The 18,778-nt window shown below is 36.5% G+C and overlaps 1 protein-coding gene across 7 annotated transcripts in view; it reads left to right on the forward strand.

The window, feature by feature from the left end:
* The window catches only part of ERC2 (ELKS/RAB6-interacting/CAST family member 2), a 534,065-nt gene that overhangs the window by 218,722 nt on the left and 296,565 nt on the right, over positions 1-18,778 (forward strand). For all 7 annotated transcript variants that reach the window (XR_012777475.1, XR_012777476.1, XR_012777477.1 and 4 more), the window contains exons 9-11: positions 2,997-3,137; positions 3,690-3,830; positions 14,169-14,362. Coding sequence is in view for 3 of the 7 variants with exons in the window: in XM_075514174.1 (XP_075370289.1) it covers positions 2,997-3,137; positions 3,690-3,830; positions 14,169-14,362 (476 nt within the window). In the remaining 4 variants the exon portion in view is untranslated. The remainder of the gene's footprint in view (positions 1-2,996; positions 3,138-3,689; positions 3,831-14,168; positions 14,363-18,778) is intronic.

The raw sequence follows: 18,778 nt of genomic DNA on the forward strand, positions 1-18,778 counted from the left end.
GCTGATTATTTTCCAATGTCTAAAAGATTCAAAATACATTTATTTACAAACTTAAACAGAACTACTTATTAGGTAAAGTTCTTTATCTAATTGTTCTAAACCTTCTAATAATATTTAACATTAATTTTACTAATACATGTAATTCTATTATAAAATACTCCATGTGATGCATTTTTTAAAATTTTGAGTTGGTGAAACAAATTCCTACAGCTGGAAGCCAATATTATATAACCGGAGGAAAAAAAAATTAATTTATCAGAGGAACATAAATTTTGAAATGGCTCTGTGAGGAATATATTTGAAATATATCACGTTTTTCACTTAGGCCTAGTTTCACATCCAATAATAGACGAGTCATATAGCAAGCATCTATGAAGATTCATACCCCACATCTGCTTTTGACACTTGATCTTAACAGCTCATGTTGCATAATAAAATATGTTGCATCATAGCTTACGTTTGCTATATAAACATAATGGGAAAGTAAGTTAATTTTTAAATACTTAAAATGAAAATGAGGAAATATAAAAATCAAGATTTAAATTAAAATTCTAATATGCTTAAATGCACTTACACTGGGGTCTACAATTAGCTCTCTAATAAGCAACCACAAACATTAGAGACATTCCAAATAAGTAAAGATCAATATGAGAAGCTGAATTTTTCTATTTCTTGAATTGGCATTTAAATATTTTCAGGGAAATGCATAACCATTAAAGTCAAATCGATTTAAGGGTAGCCAAGTTTTAAATCAGTAACTTAAAATAATAAAATATTTATTCAGTTCCTACAGAAACTGATTATGAGTTTTAAACTTAATACGTGCAGATAATATGGCATTTAAATGATAGCGGAGTGAATAAATGGGAGATCTTCAACAGATGCTTAGTGAAAGGCAGATACATAGAAGCTGAAGATACAAGGGGACATGTACGGAAAACTTCCCAGTCTTCCGAAAACACCGTGCGTGTTCCATCTTCGAGTAACTCGTTCCTTTTCTGTGCAGTATGGGAGGAGGAACAGGCGAGAAGCAGAGGCAATGGGCAGCCGTCAGCAGCGTTGCTGATGTGGTCAGCGTTACAAAGGGATGAATGGTGAAAATGGGGGGAGAGACTGAGCAGAAGAGAAGTGACCGGTGTTTGAGGTGCAGAATCTAGGAAACATCTCTGCCTGTTCCACAGAACCAGTGAGACTGGAGAAGACCTCTGAAGACTATCTAGTCCAACCCAGCTGCTCAAAGCAGGGTCACCTAGAGCAATTTGCTCAGGATCTTGTCCAGCTGGGTTTTGAATGTCTCCAAGGCTGGAGACTGCTGGGATGGAAATCACAGCCTTGAGTTTAGGCATATAAGTGTTGGCAGTTGACTTTTTGCAAAATATGCCTCGAGCTTTAAAAATCACAGAAGCACTCTTCAGGACATCTTCTAGGGCTTGGAGGAACATCTTACCTAGTGTACGGAGAAAACGAATGAATAACCAGGATTGTCTGAACAATATATGCTTTATAAAAGTGCTATTACTACTTAAGCTAACTTTGATAATGAATTAACATTTTTCTTTCATTATAATGACTAAGTTTATTACAAATCAGAATGGGGTGTGCAGCTGCTGAAATGTTGCTTGCGTTGTAATGTTTGTTGAGATATAATAACCTGTGAGAGTATACTGATACGGGCAAAGGTAACCTTCATGTGTATGTGTAGTGTGTGTGTATGTACACACGTGTATATGTATCTATACCTCCAGTGCAGGTGTTTGTATATATATGGCAGTATAAGGAATCATGGACAGAGGGAATTAGCATGAGATTTCTCTCTCTTTCTAGTAATATTAGGCTTCCATCAGTCTTGTCCAGTTCTATGAAATAGTATTTGAAGTATTGATCCCACTCTTAAACTACTTCTTGGAGATTTCAAGCATGAGTACAAAAGGACTTGACTAGGACCCATGAGTATGCTGATGGTTCTACCTCAGCCAGCCCACCGGTAGTGTAGAACTTCCTCGGTCAGGATGTAGTTTTGTCCCATGTAGGTTTAACTTTCCTAAATGATGTTGCTTCCACTGCCCCTCTGACTACCACTTCCAGAATTATACTAGTAGTTCCCCTGTTACTCCGCTTAAATTGACCTATTCCCAATTCAAATGCAATTCTAGTGGTTATTTTATTTTACCCTAAATATTTCTCTCTGATTAGTGTTTGCATCCTTCAGGTATTGGTAGAATGTGATTTTGAGGAATGTAACCAAAGCTTAACAAAACCATACTACTGCGTCTGCTTTTTACATTTCACCCTTTGATTTCATCACCCAGTCCTTGACTGGTGATTTTCAACAATCCTTGTAATAGTAACTGGAAGTCAGCAAAACATTCAAAAATGTGGTTAAATGAGTGTAGAGTTACTGTTAATTAGATGGAGAAAAATCTTCCTTTGGAGATCATAAGTTGTATCAGGGTAGTTTTTCTGTGTCTTGGACAACTTTTTTGTCCTCTCAAAATATAATAAATGTAAACGGTAAGTTACTGATGGTTAGCAAGTGATTGATTTCTAATTAGATTTGGAACCTTGAAAACTTCTTGCAACCACTATAGAGGCTACTAGCGTTTGAAAAACATAGTGAAATTCAAGCTGAGTAAACCGGTCATGGCCTCTCTGTTTTGAACTTTTATTCAAGACTTCAATCACTTATGAATACAGGAAACACATTGCTGAGATGAGATGAGTAACTTTCCATATCTATCACAAGACTAAACATACTCATATCAGTATAGATGTTTAGTGAAGTTTCTGTACGATGCTACTCTTATCAAGTATTTGAAACCTTGATCTGATGCTTTTGAAATCAGGGGAAATCTTGCATTGACTTTAATACCATTAACCCAATCCTCTGCTTCTGAAGGTTGATTTTTCTAAGTGCTACTTAATGTAAAGAAATTTTATTCTGTCTTTTCTTGAAATGATTCCCAACTTTTCCATTTTGCAATTCTTTCCCTTGTTAGGAAAGAATTATAGAGCGCTTGAAGGAGCAAAGGGACCGAGATGACAGAGAAAGACTTGAAGAAATTGAATCTTATAAAAAAGAAAACAAAGACCTGAAGGAGAAAGTTAATGCTTTACAAGCTGAACTGACAGAAAAAGAGGTCAGTCTTTTCAGTAAAATCTATGTTCTTCTATCTATGTCATTATGATGAAAGAAAGTGCATTAGGATTACTCTTGAATCACCTTAAGTACTGAAATTCTGCCACTTCAGTGGTCAGCTTCTGTACTGCTGTTTTCCTAAGCATTCTTCATAGTCCTCACTTTTGTACATAAAATATTGCTTCAGTTTTTGCATAGTTGTGTGTCATTATCTCTATTTTTTCCTTTACACAAGCCTCCAGTAGGCTCAAATATTCCATTGTCGCTCCTGTTCTCATTTGTCAGAGCAATAGACTTCAAAGTAATTGTGCCTGCAGAGTATAATGTCGACTTGTCCATGTTATGAATGTTTCTGTGGTTCACTTCATGCCAGCTCCTGTGGTTCCAATTGGTTGTATTCTTAAAACGGTGTCTTTTGCTATCAATGCTTATCTTTGTGTCAGCTCTTTCTGGGGAAGGGGAGGGGGAACAGGATCCAAGTGATTACTAAGTTGGCAATAAGTTAGTGTCCTGGTGACTAGGAATTAACTTTTTACTCTTGGTCGTTTTTCAGTCTAGTTTAATCGATCTCAAAGAACATGCATCTTCATTGGCATCAGCAGGGCTGAAAAGAGACTCCAAACTTAAGTCTTTAGAAATAGCCATAGAACAAAAGAAAGAAGAGTGTAGTAAGTTGGAAGCACAGTTGAAAAAGGTAAGTTCCATCTTAAAACATACAAACAACAACAATCAGCAAAACAAAAATCAACATCCCACGCCCTCATTTTGGAATGATGAGCTTATTTACTCTTCTGGAGTAAATTGAAAATCTACCCATCTTATGCTGTTTGCTGATGCTTGCATCAAACACTGTTAACTTTTTCTTAAGAGGCTTATACCAAGGCCATGAGTGAGCCTCCAAAATGATCTTGAATACCTATGTGAAGGAATTCTGAGAAGCTGCTACAAATATATGAACTGGGGGCAGGATGTTGGAGGGAAAGTAGAAGGGCAGAAAGAAATTACCAAACCAGCAATTTGGATGTGTATGAATTTACACCGCTATTAGAAGTAGACGGAAATGTTTGTAGCATGGGAAAAAATTAAAGGCTCATCTAAGAAATGCTGTACTTCCTAATAAAAAAAAAACCTGCTTCCAAAATGGAAACTCTAGCTAGGTTTTATTTTGGCATTTTTTTGGCTTTGTTGGTGAACACGTTTGTGATAATTAAGCAAAATAATGCATAGTTTATCTCAGCTAGCAATTTAGTATTCCTATTCAGCAAGTAGTGGAAGCAAGCATTTAAAGGAAAACATACAAATCCTATATTTTATAGCATGGTTTTATTTAAATTGATGCATTAAAATAGTTTTTGCTTAAATGATTTGCAAGTTTGTTGATGCTTTTTCTGCCATACGCTGTTTCTTTGACCTTTTTCTGTGTCATTTGGTAATGTCTGCTCTCATTGTTTGAACACCAATCTCATGACATATTTGATGGGTTTAGGCATCATGTTTGCCTTCTGCAATTCATGACTAAGTGTATGTCAAACATGAATTTTTTTATATTGATATCTAATGTTTCATTTTCTAGAAAATAGTATTTATTTGTTCTATGAATGTTACAACCGTTAGGATAATACTCTGACGCTCTTTTTACCCAGGTTGAGTAGTATCCTGCTCTGTGTTTAAGCAGCGTTTCAATAGCCTTACCTGTGAAGAAGGTAGTGCAAAATGTAAAGGATACCAGAGTGTAAACCTTATACTTCAATTATTTTTTAATTGAGAACAAAGATGTGCAATTAAGTGCCTGTGTTACATGTTTAGTTGTGGAGAGGAAGGAAGGGAATCTTTTACAATAAACATATACAAAAGCTTTTCATGGAAACACAACTCCTTTAAATGTTCGATAGCCTATAAATGCTATTGAAGTCAAATGAAAATATCCAAAGAAGCTATTTCTCTGCAAGGCCTTTATTTTGTTTTCTTTTGTTAGAAAATGTGTTTGTTTACTTTGCACTTCACTACAAAATATACTTCATTACAATCAGAAATATCTCATTTTCTTTGTTTAAGACCTAGTTAAAAAACCCCTAAAAGCACAGATCACTTAAAAAAAAAAAAATCAAAATCCTCTTGAAGGACTTGAAATCCTAAGTCAATCTTTTATGACTGTACATATAAACACATCATATGGTCATGGAAAAATAAGCACTTATAAAAGTCAGAGAGTGTCTGGGACGTCTTTCATATAAAAAGGGAGTATGTTCCCTGTGTATAAATACAAAGGATTATTAAATGAAAGTTGAAAACATAATAGTTTTATTATATCATAAATACAGCATAAAGCCCCAATGGAAATTCACCCAACATTTGTAGGAGACCAGGTATTTCCACAATAAAATGTAGTTACAACCTTCTTTGTGCGCATGTTTAGTTGAACAGAAATAGTGACTGTTAATGATAGTAGACTCCAAACAGTGATTTTCAATTCACATTTTCTCTAATAAAATACTTTATGTTCAAACCTGTAAATATCCTGTGTTAAAAGTAATTGGTCCCCAGAAATCTCCCCTCACCATGTTTTCACTCCTGAGGAAGCTAACTGAAACAGAAATCTGGGTTATTCTTGCGTACGTCTGAGTTAGAGTGGGAGGGAACACCAGGCCAGCTGGGAGTGAATTAACCTGCCCGTCCCACGAGCGCACCGCGTGTCACCGCGAGCCGCCGCGGAGGCTGGGAGGAACGGGCACCCGCTGTAGCTTTTTCAAAAGTCACTCCAAAGGGCTGTCTGGTAGCGTGAGAACTTTGAATGCAGCTGACGCATTACTCCTCTCTAAAAATATCGTAGAGAAGGCACTTTTCACTACGGTATTGTGCAATCATCATAGTTTCATGTTGATGAATATGTTTTAACATATTACACTAATAAATGAAGGTAGCATTCTGTGCGTGTTTGCTAGGAGTTAGTCTTCCATGAGCACTAGTGGTAATGTGTACTGTGCCTGAAAGAAAACGTGTACAAGGGGCAAATCCAAATCAAATCTGTAATTAAAAAAAAAAATAAAAAAAAATTTAAAGTTTCTCTTCCCTTGTTTCCTCTCCTTCCTGTTTTTGGAGAGAATAAGATTCATTTATTGATAATAAAGATGTTTTTGATTGGGTCTGATTAGATCCAAATATTTTTCGGTATTAGTTAACTGGATTTTTTGCATTTCGGCAGGAGAAAACGTGGTGATTCTAAAACCACTGTTTTAATTTTATAGAGTAGACACATTTCAAAAAGTAATAAATAGGATATTTGTAAAGAGTAATTATTCATATGACCGTGCTCTAGTTTGGGACACAAAATTATGTTTAAAACCATAGACGTGCTTATTAAACTTTTTGTGACAAAGATTATGGATTTGAAATTCATAAAATTAAAAAAAATTCATAAAACCCAGAAGAATGCTCACTGCTTTTTTGCCAAAATTCCACAGACTTTTTGTTGACTTACTTTGTATTCCTACTAGTGAAAGAACAGCAGGAATTACCTAATAGGTAGCTAAGTGGGGGTTTTATATATATATATGTGTGTGTGTATGTGTGTGTGTATATATACATATATATATATAATCCTATTATCCACTCTAGAATTTCCTCCTTTTGTTGTTTCTCATTATCTTAAATTTACTTGCTTACTGACATATTTGCAGTTGCTAAAGTACTTTTTGCCAAGCTGTACTGTTCAAAAGTCATTCTGCATAGAAAATTCAGTCTTGTGTTAAACAAAAGGAAAGTAATAAATTTAATGATACAATTTAATTAATCTTTTGTTATTACCATCTTTGAAGCTTTGGTGATAAATTGCAGCCTCAGCCAAAAGCACTTCTCGTGATTCATTGCTTGAGACCAGCACTTAATGTATCATCAAAAGTGGACACCTTTCTTTATTTCATGGGTTATTTAACTTGAGAAAGGGAAAGTAACACAAACCTTAAATTTCTTACTCCAGCTATTCTTTTTTAGGAGCCAAAGTCAACATTTATGTTTCCCCAGTGCCTCTCACTTTCACCGAGGAATGTTTAGAATCTTAAATTTCTACTTTCTTATGACAAGTTCTTCTGTGCAAATGCACTGGTTTTGTTGAGCTAATGCTGTTTTCCTGGATCTTTCCTTCTTTCCCTGTCTGTGCTTCCCTCCCTTCCAACTTTGCAATGTAGCAAGCCGAACAGTTGTTCAATCAGATGTACAATCCAGTAAGTTCTTTTTTAAAATGCCCGCTGTAACATATGAAAGCATGAGGATCCGTTCCCTTACTGTGTTGTGCCCTTCCTCTGTGGAGCTTTGCAGAATACCTCTGATGCTCACTATGCGGTGTTCGTTATATCCAAATAAATGAACTTTGTGGACTTCAAGGCCATTTTAAGACTATGAAATGTATTAAATAGGTACATGCAGTATTTCTGAGAAAACAAGCATCCTAGCCTTTAGGTCCTCAACTTCTCCATCAGAAAAAGCATGCAGACGATCTTGTTTTGGTTTGGTTTTTTTTTTTTTTTTTTTTTTGCTTTGCTTTGCTTTTTAATTCCTCCTCCTGCAGTACTTTATTTGATCCTTCAAACTTAAATAACTTCTAATTTATTCAGTTTATCTTAAGTGACGGAGTTGATTATGTGAAGAATAATATCTAGGAAGTGACTGGTACTATTGTCAAAAGTCCGTACAATTAAAATAGTTCAGATCAGTTTTACTCATAAAAGACTGTATACATTCAGCATATATATAGTAAGAATATGGAAACATTGTATTTAATCAAAGAAATGCTGAAATATAAAATGATGAACGGAAAGGGCAGTGTTTGAAAAAGCCAAACAGTATTACTTTGGCTTGTTTAGCGTTACAATTCTTGCCCATATCTGCTTTAACTGCACAGCATCTACCCTTTTGACTTGACTGTCTTCCTTTTTCAATTTGAGGAAGAGCTGTAACAAACATTCTCTCTGCAGAGAACAGTTTGCATTTTTTTGGCGGAGATGGTTACATTTAACGTGCCGTGATGCTCACAGCACAGGAAAAATGATGTAACTGTAATAGCAATTTACAAGCCATAGTTTACATAGTAATCATAGTTGGAATTGCCATGTAATTGGGACAGTATATATAGAAGAACTGGTTTAGTAGCTTAAGTAATGTGATACTATGCATTAGGGAAGGTATTGCCCTCGCTGCAGTCAAGGGGAATTTTGCCATTAATGTCAGTGGACCGGGATTCCAGCTTTGGAGTCTGTTATTGCTATAAGCTTTGTGGCTTCTAACCACGTAATGGATATGCCGTGACTTAGATATGGGAAAAGCGAGTCCCACAGAACGTGCTGTATTTACTTTCATAGTTACTGGTTAACTGCTTGTAGAGTCCAGTCATAAATTGATTGTAAGTAGCATAAGACCTGATATTACCCCTTAGCCATCCAGCACGCTGCTGGTCAGGAGCTTTTCCCTTTGAACGATAAACCCCTTTTTTCTGTATCGGCTTGGGTCACCGTCGTGGTAGTCATGTTTCTGTTCATACCATTTGCACTCCTACTGTGCATGTCTTTTCAGACTGCAGTCTTTTTTGTGTTAGTTTGTCTCTTGATTTTCATAAATGCTTTCCAGTCATTATTTCAATATTAGTTATTCTGCTGTATGGAATTTGTTTGTTACTACCTAGTCTATTTGTGTGTGGTATTCTAAAGTCAGTCAGTCCTTTTTTAATTTTATTTTTTCTGCCTTTACGTGCTTAATTTTCAAAAGGACAGCCTGTTGGCAGTTCCAGAATAATGGATGCAAGATCCTTTTCCTTTGGCACCAGGCAGCAATTGTAGTATATCCATGAGACAGGTTTTCTTAAGTAAACTTTTCTTGCTCATCTTCTTTCTTCTCCTACTTATCTATATATCAGTCTACTTTTAACAACATAAGTAGTAATGATCCTCCTCTTCCCCAGAACCACCTAAGCTCTTGAAATGAAATCGTGATTTGATTGAAGTCACTGGCAATGTATTCTTTGAATGCCACAAGGCCAAGTTTCGCTTTTGTGCTTTGAGATGGCATAATAGCAGTTACCCGAAACATTTTTTTCGTACTGCAAATCATTACGATGCTTTATTTAATTGAATGTTTCCTTACCTTTTTTTTTTGTTTGAGAATAATAGTGTTATAAAAAACCAGATGGCAATCTAATCTTAAAATACTGAAGTGTTAATGCTCTTTTGTTTACGTGTGTCAGAGAAATAACAGTCAATCTCTGAGGAGACCTCTTTTAGCCCATGCAGCAATATAGCGTTTTTTCTGTGGCAGAGTGTGGTTTTTCTACTATGTCACACAGGTACCAACTCCAAAACTTTCCTTTGTTGCTGAATCTAATGTTTTTAAAATACAGCAACGGATAGAAGCATTTTATTCTTATACGCATTTGGGAACCTAAGTGGAGACGATACGGAGGGGGTGCAAATCCTGCGTACTCTGCAGTAAATGGTTTCACAAGGTATTCACCTCTGTGAATAAGGTGTGAACAGAACTGGGTACGCATTTCTTCATGTTTGTTTTGAAAGGTGAACTTTTTGAAATACCCAATGAATTCTTGTGCAAAATTGGTTATAAGAAGTTACATGATTGTTTTTGTCCTGTAATGGAAATATAATGGTGTACTTAGTTTGGAGTTCTGGTGAACCTTTTTCTGAATAGTAAAGACTTAATTTTCCAAATGCTCCATCAGAGCGATATCCGATTAAAATTGAAAGTACTTGCAGAATCCACTCTAAATTGCTTAGAGCAGTCCCTGAAGTTAAATAAAAACCCTTCAATTTTAAGGAGACTACAAAAATATTAAGGTGACAGCATTTTTTTTTAGTTTGTTATTGAAAGTAATAAAATTTGAAGGATCTTACAAAGTAATTTCTTGCATGTAAATTCTGCTGTTCCATTTATTTTTTTTATGAAGTACTTGCTTGATTTCTGTGTATGTTTGTGTCTGAAGCTTTAAAAATGAAATACTATATCTATACATCCATTTCTGTTATGCAGAATAATGCGTGCATGATTATACCATAAAATTTTAATAGACTAAATAATTCATGTTGCATGTCTGTACCACGCTGTTACGGTGTTTCTGTAGGAAATTTGTGGTTTACATAAGGAAATGTTACTTCTAACGTATTTGTAGTACTTATTAAGCAAATGTCAGAACAGATACATAATTACTGTAAGAATTAGTGAAATTCTAATAGTAGAGTGATATGCTATTTTTATTGAATTGTAAAAATAACATAAAACAACATAGTCGCAAGGTTGATAGACAAAACATCATAAACCAAGTGTGCTAGTTTGAAACTAGCCTAATCTGCACACACAAGTATTATCATTTGCAGATGCAGATTAGGAGAGCAATTACGTTGCTGCTGAAAGGTATGCATGAACCAGTCACTCTTAGCCATAAAATCCCCATAAAACCAGAAAACGTATCCTTCCCAAGAAAGCGGAGAACTTAGGCAGAAAAAGGGGACAGAAATGAAAAAGAGGATAGAAGAGAAGACAGCAGGCCTAGGTAGAGGCTTTCTGATTCCTGTGATAACCGCGCAGCTTCTGGTTAGAAGCGGTCCCAGCCTGCAAAAAAGCCACAGAAATCTGCCCTGTCCGGGTGGGAGCAGGGTCAACGCCAGCTGAGCTGCCTTTCATCTCCTTTGGGCCTGCTGTTTGACCTCAAAAGTCAAGTTTCATCTGTCAACAAATCACCCCTGATCCGTATATAACAATTAAAAAAAGTACCTACTTCAAATCCAAACACATCTTTCAAAGCCATAAAATACAATTGGGCACTTGCAGGTAGTTCTGGGCATGTCGCATGGACCGGGGTTTGCTCTGCTGTGCTGTCAGCAGCTTTGTGTACAACATGAGGATTCCCTTCAAGGGACTCATGGCACGTTAGAGTACCACCTGCAGAAAGCTCTTTTTTGGAAAATGTTTTATGTTCTTGCTCTCCCTTTTTAACTAACTTTCCTTTCCTCCTTTAAGGCAATGCCCTTTAGAAATCTGATTCCTGCCAATCGTCCAAAAATATTCTATAGGAAGTGCTTGTAAAAGTACAGGCAACCAATTTACTTGGTGGTTCGCAATACTGGGATCTTTTTTTGTTTGTTTATTTTTTTAAAGATTAGAATAATCTTATACTTGTCTTTGAAGTGAATGCTTATATTAATTTATTTGTGACATTATGGATAACTGTGCTGCACCTCAAACCCCTGTATCGGTTGGGTACTTAATCATATTGGATTTAATCATATCTTATAGGTTCCGCTTCGTGTTGAGAACCATAGGGAAATACAATGATCAAGTTTGTGCTACAGAATTTTCCAAAAACACATCCCACAAATACGGAATGGCGTGACTACCGCAGAAAGCACAAGAATTGAAAATACTTTTGCAACTTAACAATAATCCCCTTAGCATGCTATTGAGCAAGGATTATAGGGCTAACTGAAGAATATGGTTTATATCTATTACTTCAGGTGATATTTTAGTTATAAGCTGCGCAGTAGACTATTTGTTCTGTACATTTCTGAGCTGCTGTGTAACAGGAATAGCCTATGAAAGCTGAACATTTGGCAGCTTTGCATTGGTGACGCTACCGTGTTCTTGCCCAATGATGTATTTTGTTCATAGAAAATGCAGTGTGGCAATGAAAAGCAAAAAAAAGACAGGCTTCCCTCTCGCCTGCATTCTGCGTTGCTTCTTGTCCTGGGTTAACGCTAGGGTGGAGGTGCGGGCAAGTTTGGGCTGAAGCTGAGAGCTCTTGTACGCTGAAGTGAAGACAAGACAGGTTAGAGGCAGGAAGGTGGGTGTTTTGCCTGTTTATGAAATGATAGAAGCAAGGCTGGTAAATAAGTGAATTACACACCAAAATAAACAGAAGGGAAGGAAAGGTGACGGGGGGAATATGAAAGAGTGATAGCCTCTAGAGGGGACCTGTGGAATTCGGGGTTTACCCTTAGGAGAGGAGGAGAAATCTGAAGAGCAGGAGGAACAACATGCTCTCGCATAGGTTTCTTAGTTCTTAAAGGCGGGAGTTGGGTTGTACTTTTTTTTTTTTTTTTCCTAGAGTGAATTTACCTTTACCAATATATGGAATTATTTTTATTCTTTGCAAAAGAGCACTTAGTGTTCATTTTGGAAAGATAAAACATTGTCTCATTTCTTAATAGAGCTGATGGAAAATTGAAGTGGTTTGCAGCTGGAAATTGGTACCCAGTCTCTCACATCATTGGCCCTGAGCCTGAGTATTACATTTACTTCAAAAATTACAAAGCTAGCCAAAAGTAAATTTCTTGACACAATTAACACCCAGTATAAAATAAATCAAAGTTTATTATTAAAGCAGGAAGATTTATGAGGATGAAAAGCAATCATCTGTTGCTAGCATCTCACCCAAACAGTAAAATCAGGATACTCTCTGGGCGTTACCTTGAAATGAGCTCTGTGTTGTGAACGTCCCGTATCTGCACAGAATTCAGGGCTGGAGCATGTATTGTTATCCTAAATAGAAAATTTGAAGAGCAAGGCCCCTAAGTTTAGTAGGCTTCTCATGTCATTCCCTTAGCTTATTTTGGTAACGAAATATTTCTTCCGAATAAAAATCTCACAGTAGGATAAATGACACTTAAAATCTACTATCTTTTTTCTTATTATCCTCATGCTTAAATGATATGTTACATGCAACCCCCCTCAGTTTCTTCCCCAGTAATTTTAATTTTTTAATTGCTGTATTTATGCTAAACCCAGACTTGTTCTTTATTTCTACAGAAAATTTTAACCATTGCAAAGCATATGAACCTTCTAGTGTCTGTAGTTTATATTAATTCTTTCCAAAACACGCATGTTTCATTTGGATCTGCATTTCTTTCATTGCTTGCTTGCATTGTCTGTTCCCTGAAATTAAGAAGATAAATAAGTCCACGTCTTCTCTGCGTAGTAAGATAGTTGGAGGACCTTCAGTTCTAAATGTCCTGAATTTCTGTAAAATTCCTGTATGTTGAGAGAATGTTATCTGAATTTTCTATGTTTAATGTGCACTGCCTTAAACTCCTTGTTTTTTCCTTGCCTGCTCTTTCAAGATGCCAATTAGGAATAATGGGAAGCAAGGGGTAGGCTAAGCATTGCAGTGCGTTGTCGTTTCCATCTGTCTGTGGTTATTGCAGCCAGCAGCTGAAAGCCCTTGATGCCAGATCATGCTCCCATTGAAGTTAATTGGGTTTGTGCCACTGGGGTTGATGGGAGTAAGATGGGGCTCTGCGCTCTCGTTGTTGTAGCCATCGCGTTCTTTCCTGTCTGTGAAACTGCCACCCATCCATGCATGTGTTTGCCAGGTTTGTGCCGTTTTCACCAATGGGCTTGTTCTTCTGATGTTTCAGGTTAAGTATTAATGATAAGAGAAAAAGGATTATTGGGTAAAATGTCTGCTGAAAGCAACTGTTTAGTTTTTTGGTTTGTATTTTAAAACCAGCACCGCATAAAAGCAATTTCTTCCTTTTAAATTCTTCGTATCAGACTGCATTTGAAACATCTGGTGATACAGATTACAATATGTATATATGTATCTGTGTGTGTGTACATATATACATGGACAAAGTGTGTATATATGTACGGGGGAAGAGAGAGAAGACGATTTATTAAGAAATTGCCTATATATTTGAAACACTTTAAAAGCTTAACGTGAATTAAATGAATTACGAGGTGATTTTTTAATTTAAAAAACACCCTTAAAATATGGTCACTTTAATATGTAAAAAACCTTAATAAATCCCTACCCCCTTCAGGATGGTAGCATTTGACTATAATTTTAGACTATGAAGATATTTTCATTCCTTTTTATAATGCTTCTGTAGAAATGCTTCTGTACAAAATACTGTCATCGGACAGAAATACCCATAATCCTTTTTAATGAAAATTTGAACTCCGAGACTGAAGAAATGAAGCTCTTAAAGCTATATAAATTATTATCATCCTTATTTTTTTTAAAATATTGATTCTGAAGGCTCATGAGGCTGAAGAGGAGGCACGGATGAATCCAGAATTTGCAGACAGGATGAAACAGCTTGACAAAGAGGCATCATACTATAGAGAAGAATGTGGCAAAGCTCAGGCTGAGGTTGACAGACTTCTAGAAATACTCAAGGAAGTAGAGAATGAGAAGAATGACAAAGATAAGAAAATTGCTGAGTTAGAAAGGTAATTCTTGTATTATTTGTCTTACATTGAGTGGCATTTTTATTTACTTGATATTCATTGCAGAGCAAAGAAGTTAAGAGTAGAATATGCTTTTTAACAGAATATTTGTTATGTCTTGTAAAATTGAATCAGAAGTGAAAAAAAATGGCTACCTGAGCACTGCACCTCCCGTCTGCTGGCTTTGGAACAACTTGAGGTTTCCACCTTTTTAGTAGTCTCCAAAAAAGGAACACGTGTAGGAAAAGCCATATACAATTTACAGTGGCAACAGCCCTCCTAGAAAACCTTGTTGGGGAGCAATCCTGTCTTTCTAGTAACTGGTAAATCAAAACCGTCCCCCCACGTCCCTAGTGTGAACAGCATCACTAGTTCTCAGAGGTCCTGAAAAGTATCGGTAAGTATTTCTAACCAGTGTCCTGACTATTTAATAATAGTTATAACTATTTCTCAGTGTTTCTGGAGTCTTTGTCCGCTTCAAATGAATATTTTTGGACGTTGACCAGGTAGTGTTTGTCTTATTTCTGGGAAGGTTGTACAGTCTTTCCTTAATGGAGACAGGCGGGTTTGGGGATCCATTTGTCTCACGCCCTTTGTAATTAAATGATTCTTGGAACCTTCTCCCTTATGGTATGCTGCAATTTATTTGATTGATAAGTAATTTATGTGGATCTCATTTCTTTGTTCCCTTCCTGTACTTAGCCACTCTTAGGTAAATGAAAGGAAGAATTTTATGTTTTCAAATATTTTATATAATCGTTTTCTAGTGATCAAGTCAGAAGAAAAGTGATTCATGGTTCCAAAAGAGAAGTTTAAGGGATCTCATTATTGTGCTTATTGCTATAGTCCCGTTAGGGAGAATTACCATGAAAGAGGGGAAGATCTGCAGGAAATGTTGGCTACCATAGGGGGAGGAAAACAGCCAGCTTGGAGAGGAAGATGTGTAGAGCACCTTTTACTGATGATGGCTTATCAACCTGCAGAGTTACCTGTTGCCAAAACTTACCTTTCTCTGCAGACATTTGGCAGAGGTTTAATGATGACAATAACGGATGGTGTATAGTTATCGATCGAAGTGTCATGAGAACCGAGACCTCAAATTTAAAGTGAAAAAAGAAGATTTGCACTCGAAATAGAACTGAGTGTTTACGTGAGGACAACTTTAATTAGCAATTACCTCTCTCACCACATCAGGAGTTTAGAATACTCTAGTGTTTGCACCGATTTCAATGTGTAAAGCAGATACCAGAGGAAGCTAGTAACAAAGAGTGGTCCCTTTGTGCACCATGACTGTGAGTTCTGCCTAAACTCTCCAAAATCCTAAAGCAGCGTATTGGAAAAAGACAACGTGATCAGTGAATTTGTGTGGTCAAGGAAGTGCTGCCTGTTCCACCCATCGGTGCGTGTATGTAGGGGCATTACAGGCCTAGGCTTGTAATATAGCGGCTCCAGGTGTGACCAAGCTGGTGGAAGCTGACCGTATGAGTTTTTACAGAAACAGTAACTGATACCCTCATTGGGCTATAAAACCTACTGCGTTATGGTGTGACACTGGACGCAATAGTAGGCACGCTAAACTTTTGTTCAAGAGGATGATCTTAAGAGATTTAGTAAGTAGCAATCACGTATGTGTTGAATGGTTGAATATTAAAATGACAATTAAGATTAAAAGATGAACATGATGTTCATCATGAAGCTTGTGATCTAAAATTTTTAGTAGATGTTAATTTGATTTAAATATTTTGTATAAAAAAGAGCTAAAGAATCGATATAGATCAGTAGATTTATTTGAATTAAATTGAGAATTATTGGTTACAAAACAGCGATTACAAAGAAACAAGGAACCCAGGGATGCAGAGAGATTACTACGGCCTTGTCAGCATACACCCTCTTCTTATTGTCTGAGAACCCTGTAGTGGGTTATGTAATGGACAGAATTTTCTATTTTTGTAGTTGTTTTTTTTGAAAATTTGATGCACTTTTATCAGTGAAATTTTGGGACACCAATTTCCAGTCTGTTATTGTTGATGAGGGTATTGATCCTGAAATCGCTTTTCAGAAAGTAATTTGGTACCCCGGAGTAAGCACAGACTTTCTGAACAGGATATACTGTACTTTGAATGTGATGAAGTAGTTAAGCTTTGCCATGAACCTTTAAGTGCTTCTGTAATGCTTACAATAAGATATCTGTGGCGTGACCAGCTGAGGACAGTAGTATGTTGCAATTTTGGGGAATCATCATGAAAAAATCAAGTTTTGTTTGTGAATGCTATTAACTTTAATGCAGTTTCTCACTTGATTTAACTTATGTACAGCTTTCAAGATTAATTCCAAATTCCTGTACACACAGTACATATAAGTTAATTATTGTAAGCTAGGAAAAAAAAAGGATTTACGCAAAAACTATCTATTACTGATTTCATCAACAGACGTCACTGCCTTTACTTGGTAATGGGGTCTTAAAGCTGCTTTCCACCATGCATAGGCACAAGCACAAATTCGTTGGTTAGTGCAGTAAGGCTAGCAGTCTGCCAGCAATATAAAGATGTAATAGGGAAATATTTTTAAAGAGTGGGAATCTAACCCTTCTTACGAATCAGGCTCACCTTAGGTTTCTCTAAAATTTGATTGATTTTCTCTCCCTTTTCCTTATTTTCTAAAAGCATTGGCCTAAAGATCTAAATCTGGGTAGAACTGTGCCACCTGTTGGTGTCCCTAGAGAGGGAACCTTCAGGTTGCAATCCCCCTTCGAGGGGTTGGGTGGTGTGCGAGTTGCTGTAAGGGTTCCTGAAGTGCCACCGCTGTTCCTGCTTGGCAGGGCTACGCCATGGCGCATGCCTGAAGGGAAGAGGCGGAGGCAAAGCTCAGGTTACCCGCTTTGTGGGAACGGGGCGTTGAGAAAATGGCTACAACTTTAACAGAAGCATGTTTGAAAACGTTCTTTCCTTCTTGTCCCGCTGTTCTGTAATTCGTATAATGTGCTCTGCCTTGCTGTTTTCTCTCCTTACTTTTTCTCCTTCTGTTTTTCTTGCTCAGAAACAGCGTATCTTCAACATTTCCCCTAACTTCAGATGCAAGGGCATCTCTGGGGTTTTGTAGGAAAATGAATGCTCTTTTGAAATGTGTTTGTTGGTTAATGGCTTGCTGGGATCCACGTTCACGGCGATGCCAACATCTTTACCTTGCAAGATAATTGCAACAACATAAATGCTCAAAATTTATAAACATAAATTTCTGGGAGAGTTATAATCTAGAGTATTGCAAGCTATGGTATCTTCACAATATTTATTATATTCACATATAAATTCATCAGCATGATGAGGTGTACTTGTATAAATCAGTTTGAAAAGTAAAAACATTTATAATGAAGTTATTTACAAATTCAAACAAGAATTAAAGCAAGATGATGAATACTAATGTTCTACTATTTGTCAAAAAGTATTGACACAGAAAGTGTCAAATACCCAAGGGTAGAAATATCTGCTTCAAGATATGGGCAATTAAATGTATAAGTGTATGCTATTTGGCAGATGAACATCGTTAATAATCCCAAAGAGGATTTCATATGAATGGTAATTCTTTTGGTTTTAATCTGATTTTCTTGCCTCAGAAAGAGGCACTTTATCACACTTCTGAGTCACATCACTTAATATTCCTGATTCATACTATTCCTCATGTATAAAAACATGTTGGTCTGTTTCTTAAATTACTCCATATATATTAATTTTGTATTTTATAACTTCTTATTGCTACACAGCAGAACCAATTCCTCCTCCTATACGAAAGCTGGTTGATAACTTTTATTGTATCTTTCATGATTTATCATGAGAACAGGTTAAAATTAAATGCAATATATCCCAGCATAATGTGCTTTTGGGAAACTTAGCTTGATGTTTTCCTTTGGTTTTCTTGATGAAGGAAATGTGGTGTGGTTTTTTTGGTTTGGGTTGGGTTTTTTTTTTGATAATGTAAATGAAACTGGGTAAGATAGTGATCAGCTTAAATTTTAATGTGAAGGGCCTAGCCAAAGAGAGGTAACTGCAGCTGAAACGGAACTGTCGGGATGGAAGGAGTATATCGTTTAATGCTTTTATTAATGGTGTTAGAATGAAAAGTATATTTATGAAATATGCTAGGGAGTTTGAATCATGAAATTAAGTGAAATACAATAGTACGCAATGCCTGATGGTGAAGTCAGGCCTAGTAAGACTGCCTGCTGTAAGCTGAGGATAATCCCTGATAGTTTAGGGAGAGAAAGATCGGGTGAATTTGCTCAGGGCAGTGTCATTATGAGCCATTGAAATAACGAAGCAGACATCTAAATAATGAGGTGTGAATCCTGATGTGTCAGAGTAAATGTCCGCAGTAAGGAGAGGAAGGTATTAATGTCATCAAGCGCTCGCAAGACTCCATGTGGAA

Source organism: Mycteria americana, chromosome 11, assembly GCF_035582795.1.
Source record: "Mycteria americana isolate JAX WOST 10 ecotype Jacksonville Zoo and Gardens chromosome 11, USCA_MyAme_1.0, whole genome shotgun sequence".
Lineage (NCBI taxonomy): Eukaryota > Metazoa > Chordata > Aves > Ciconiiformes > Ciconiidae > Mycteria > Mycteria americana.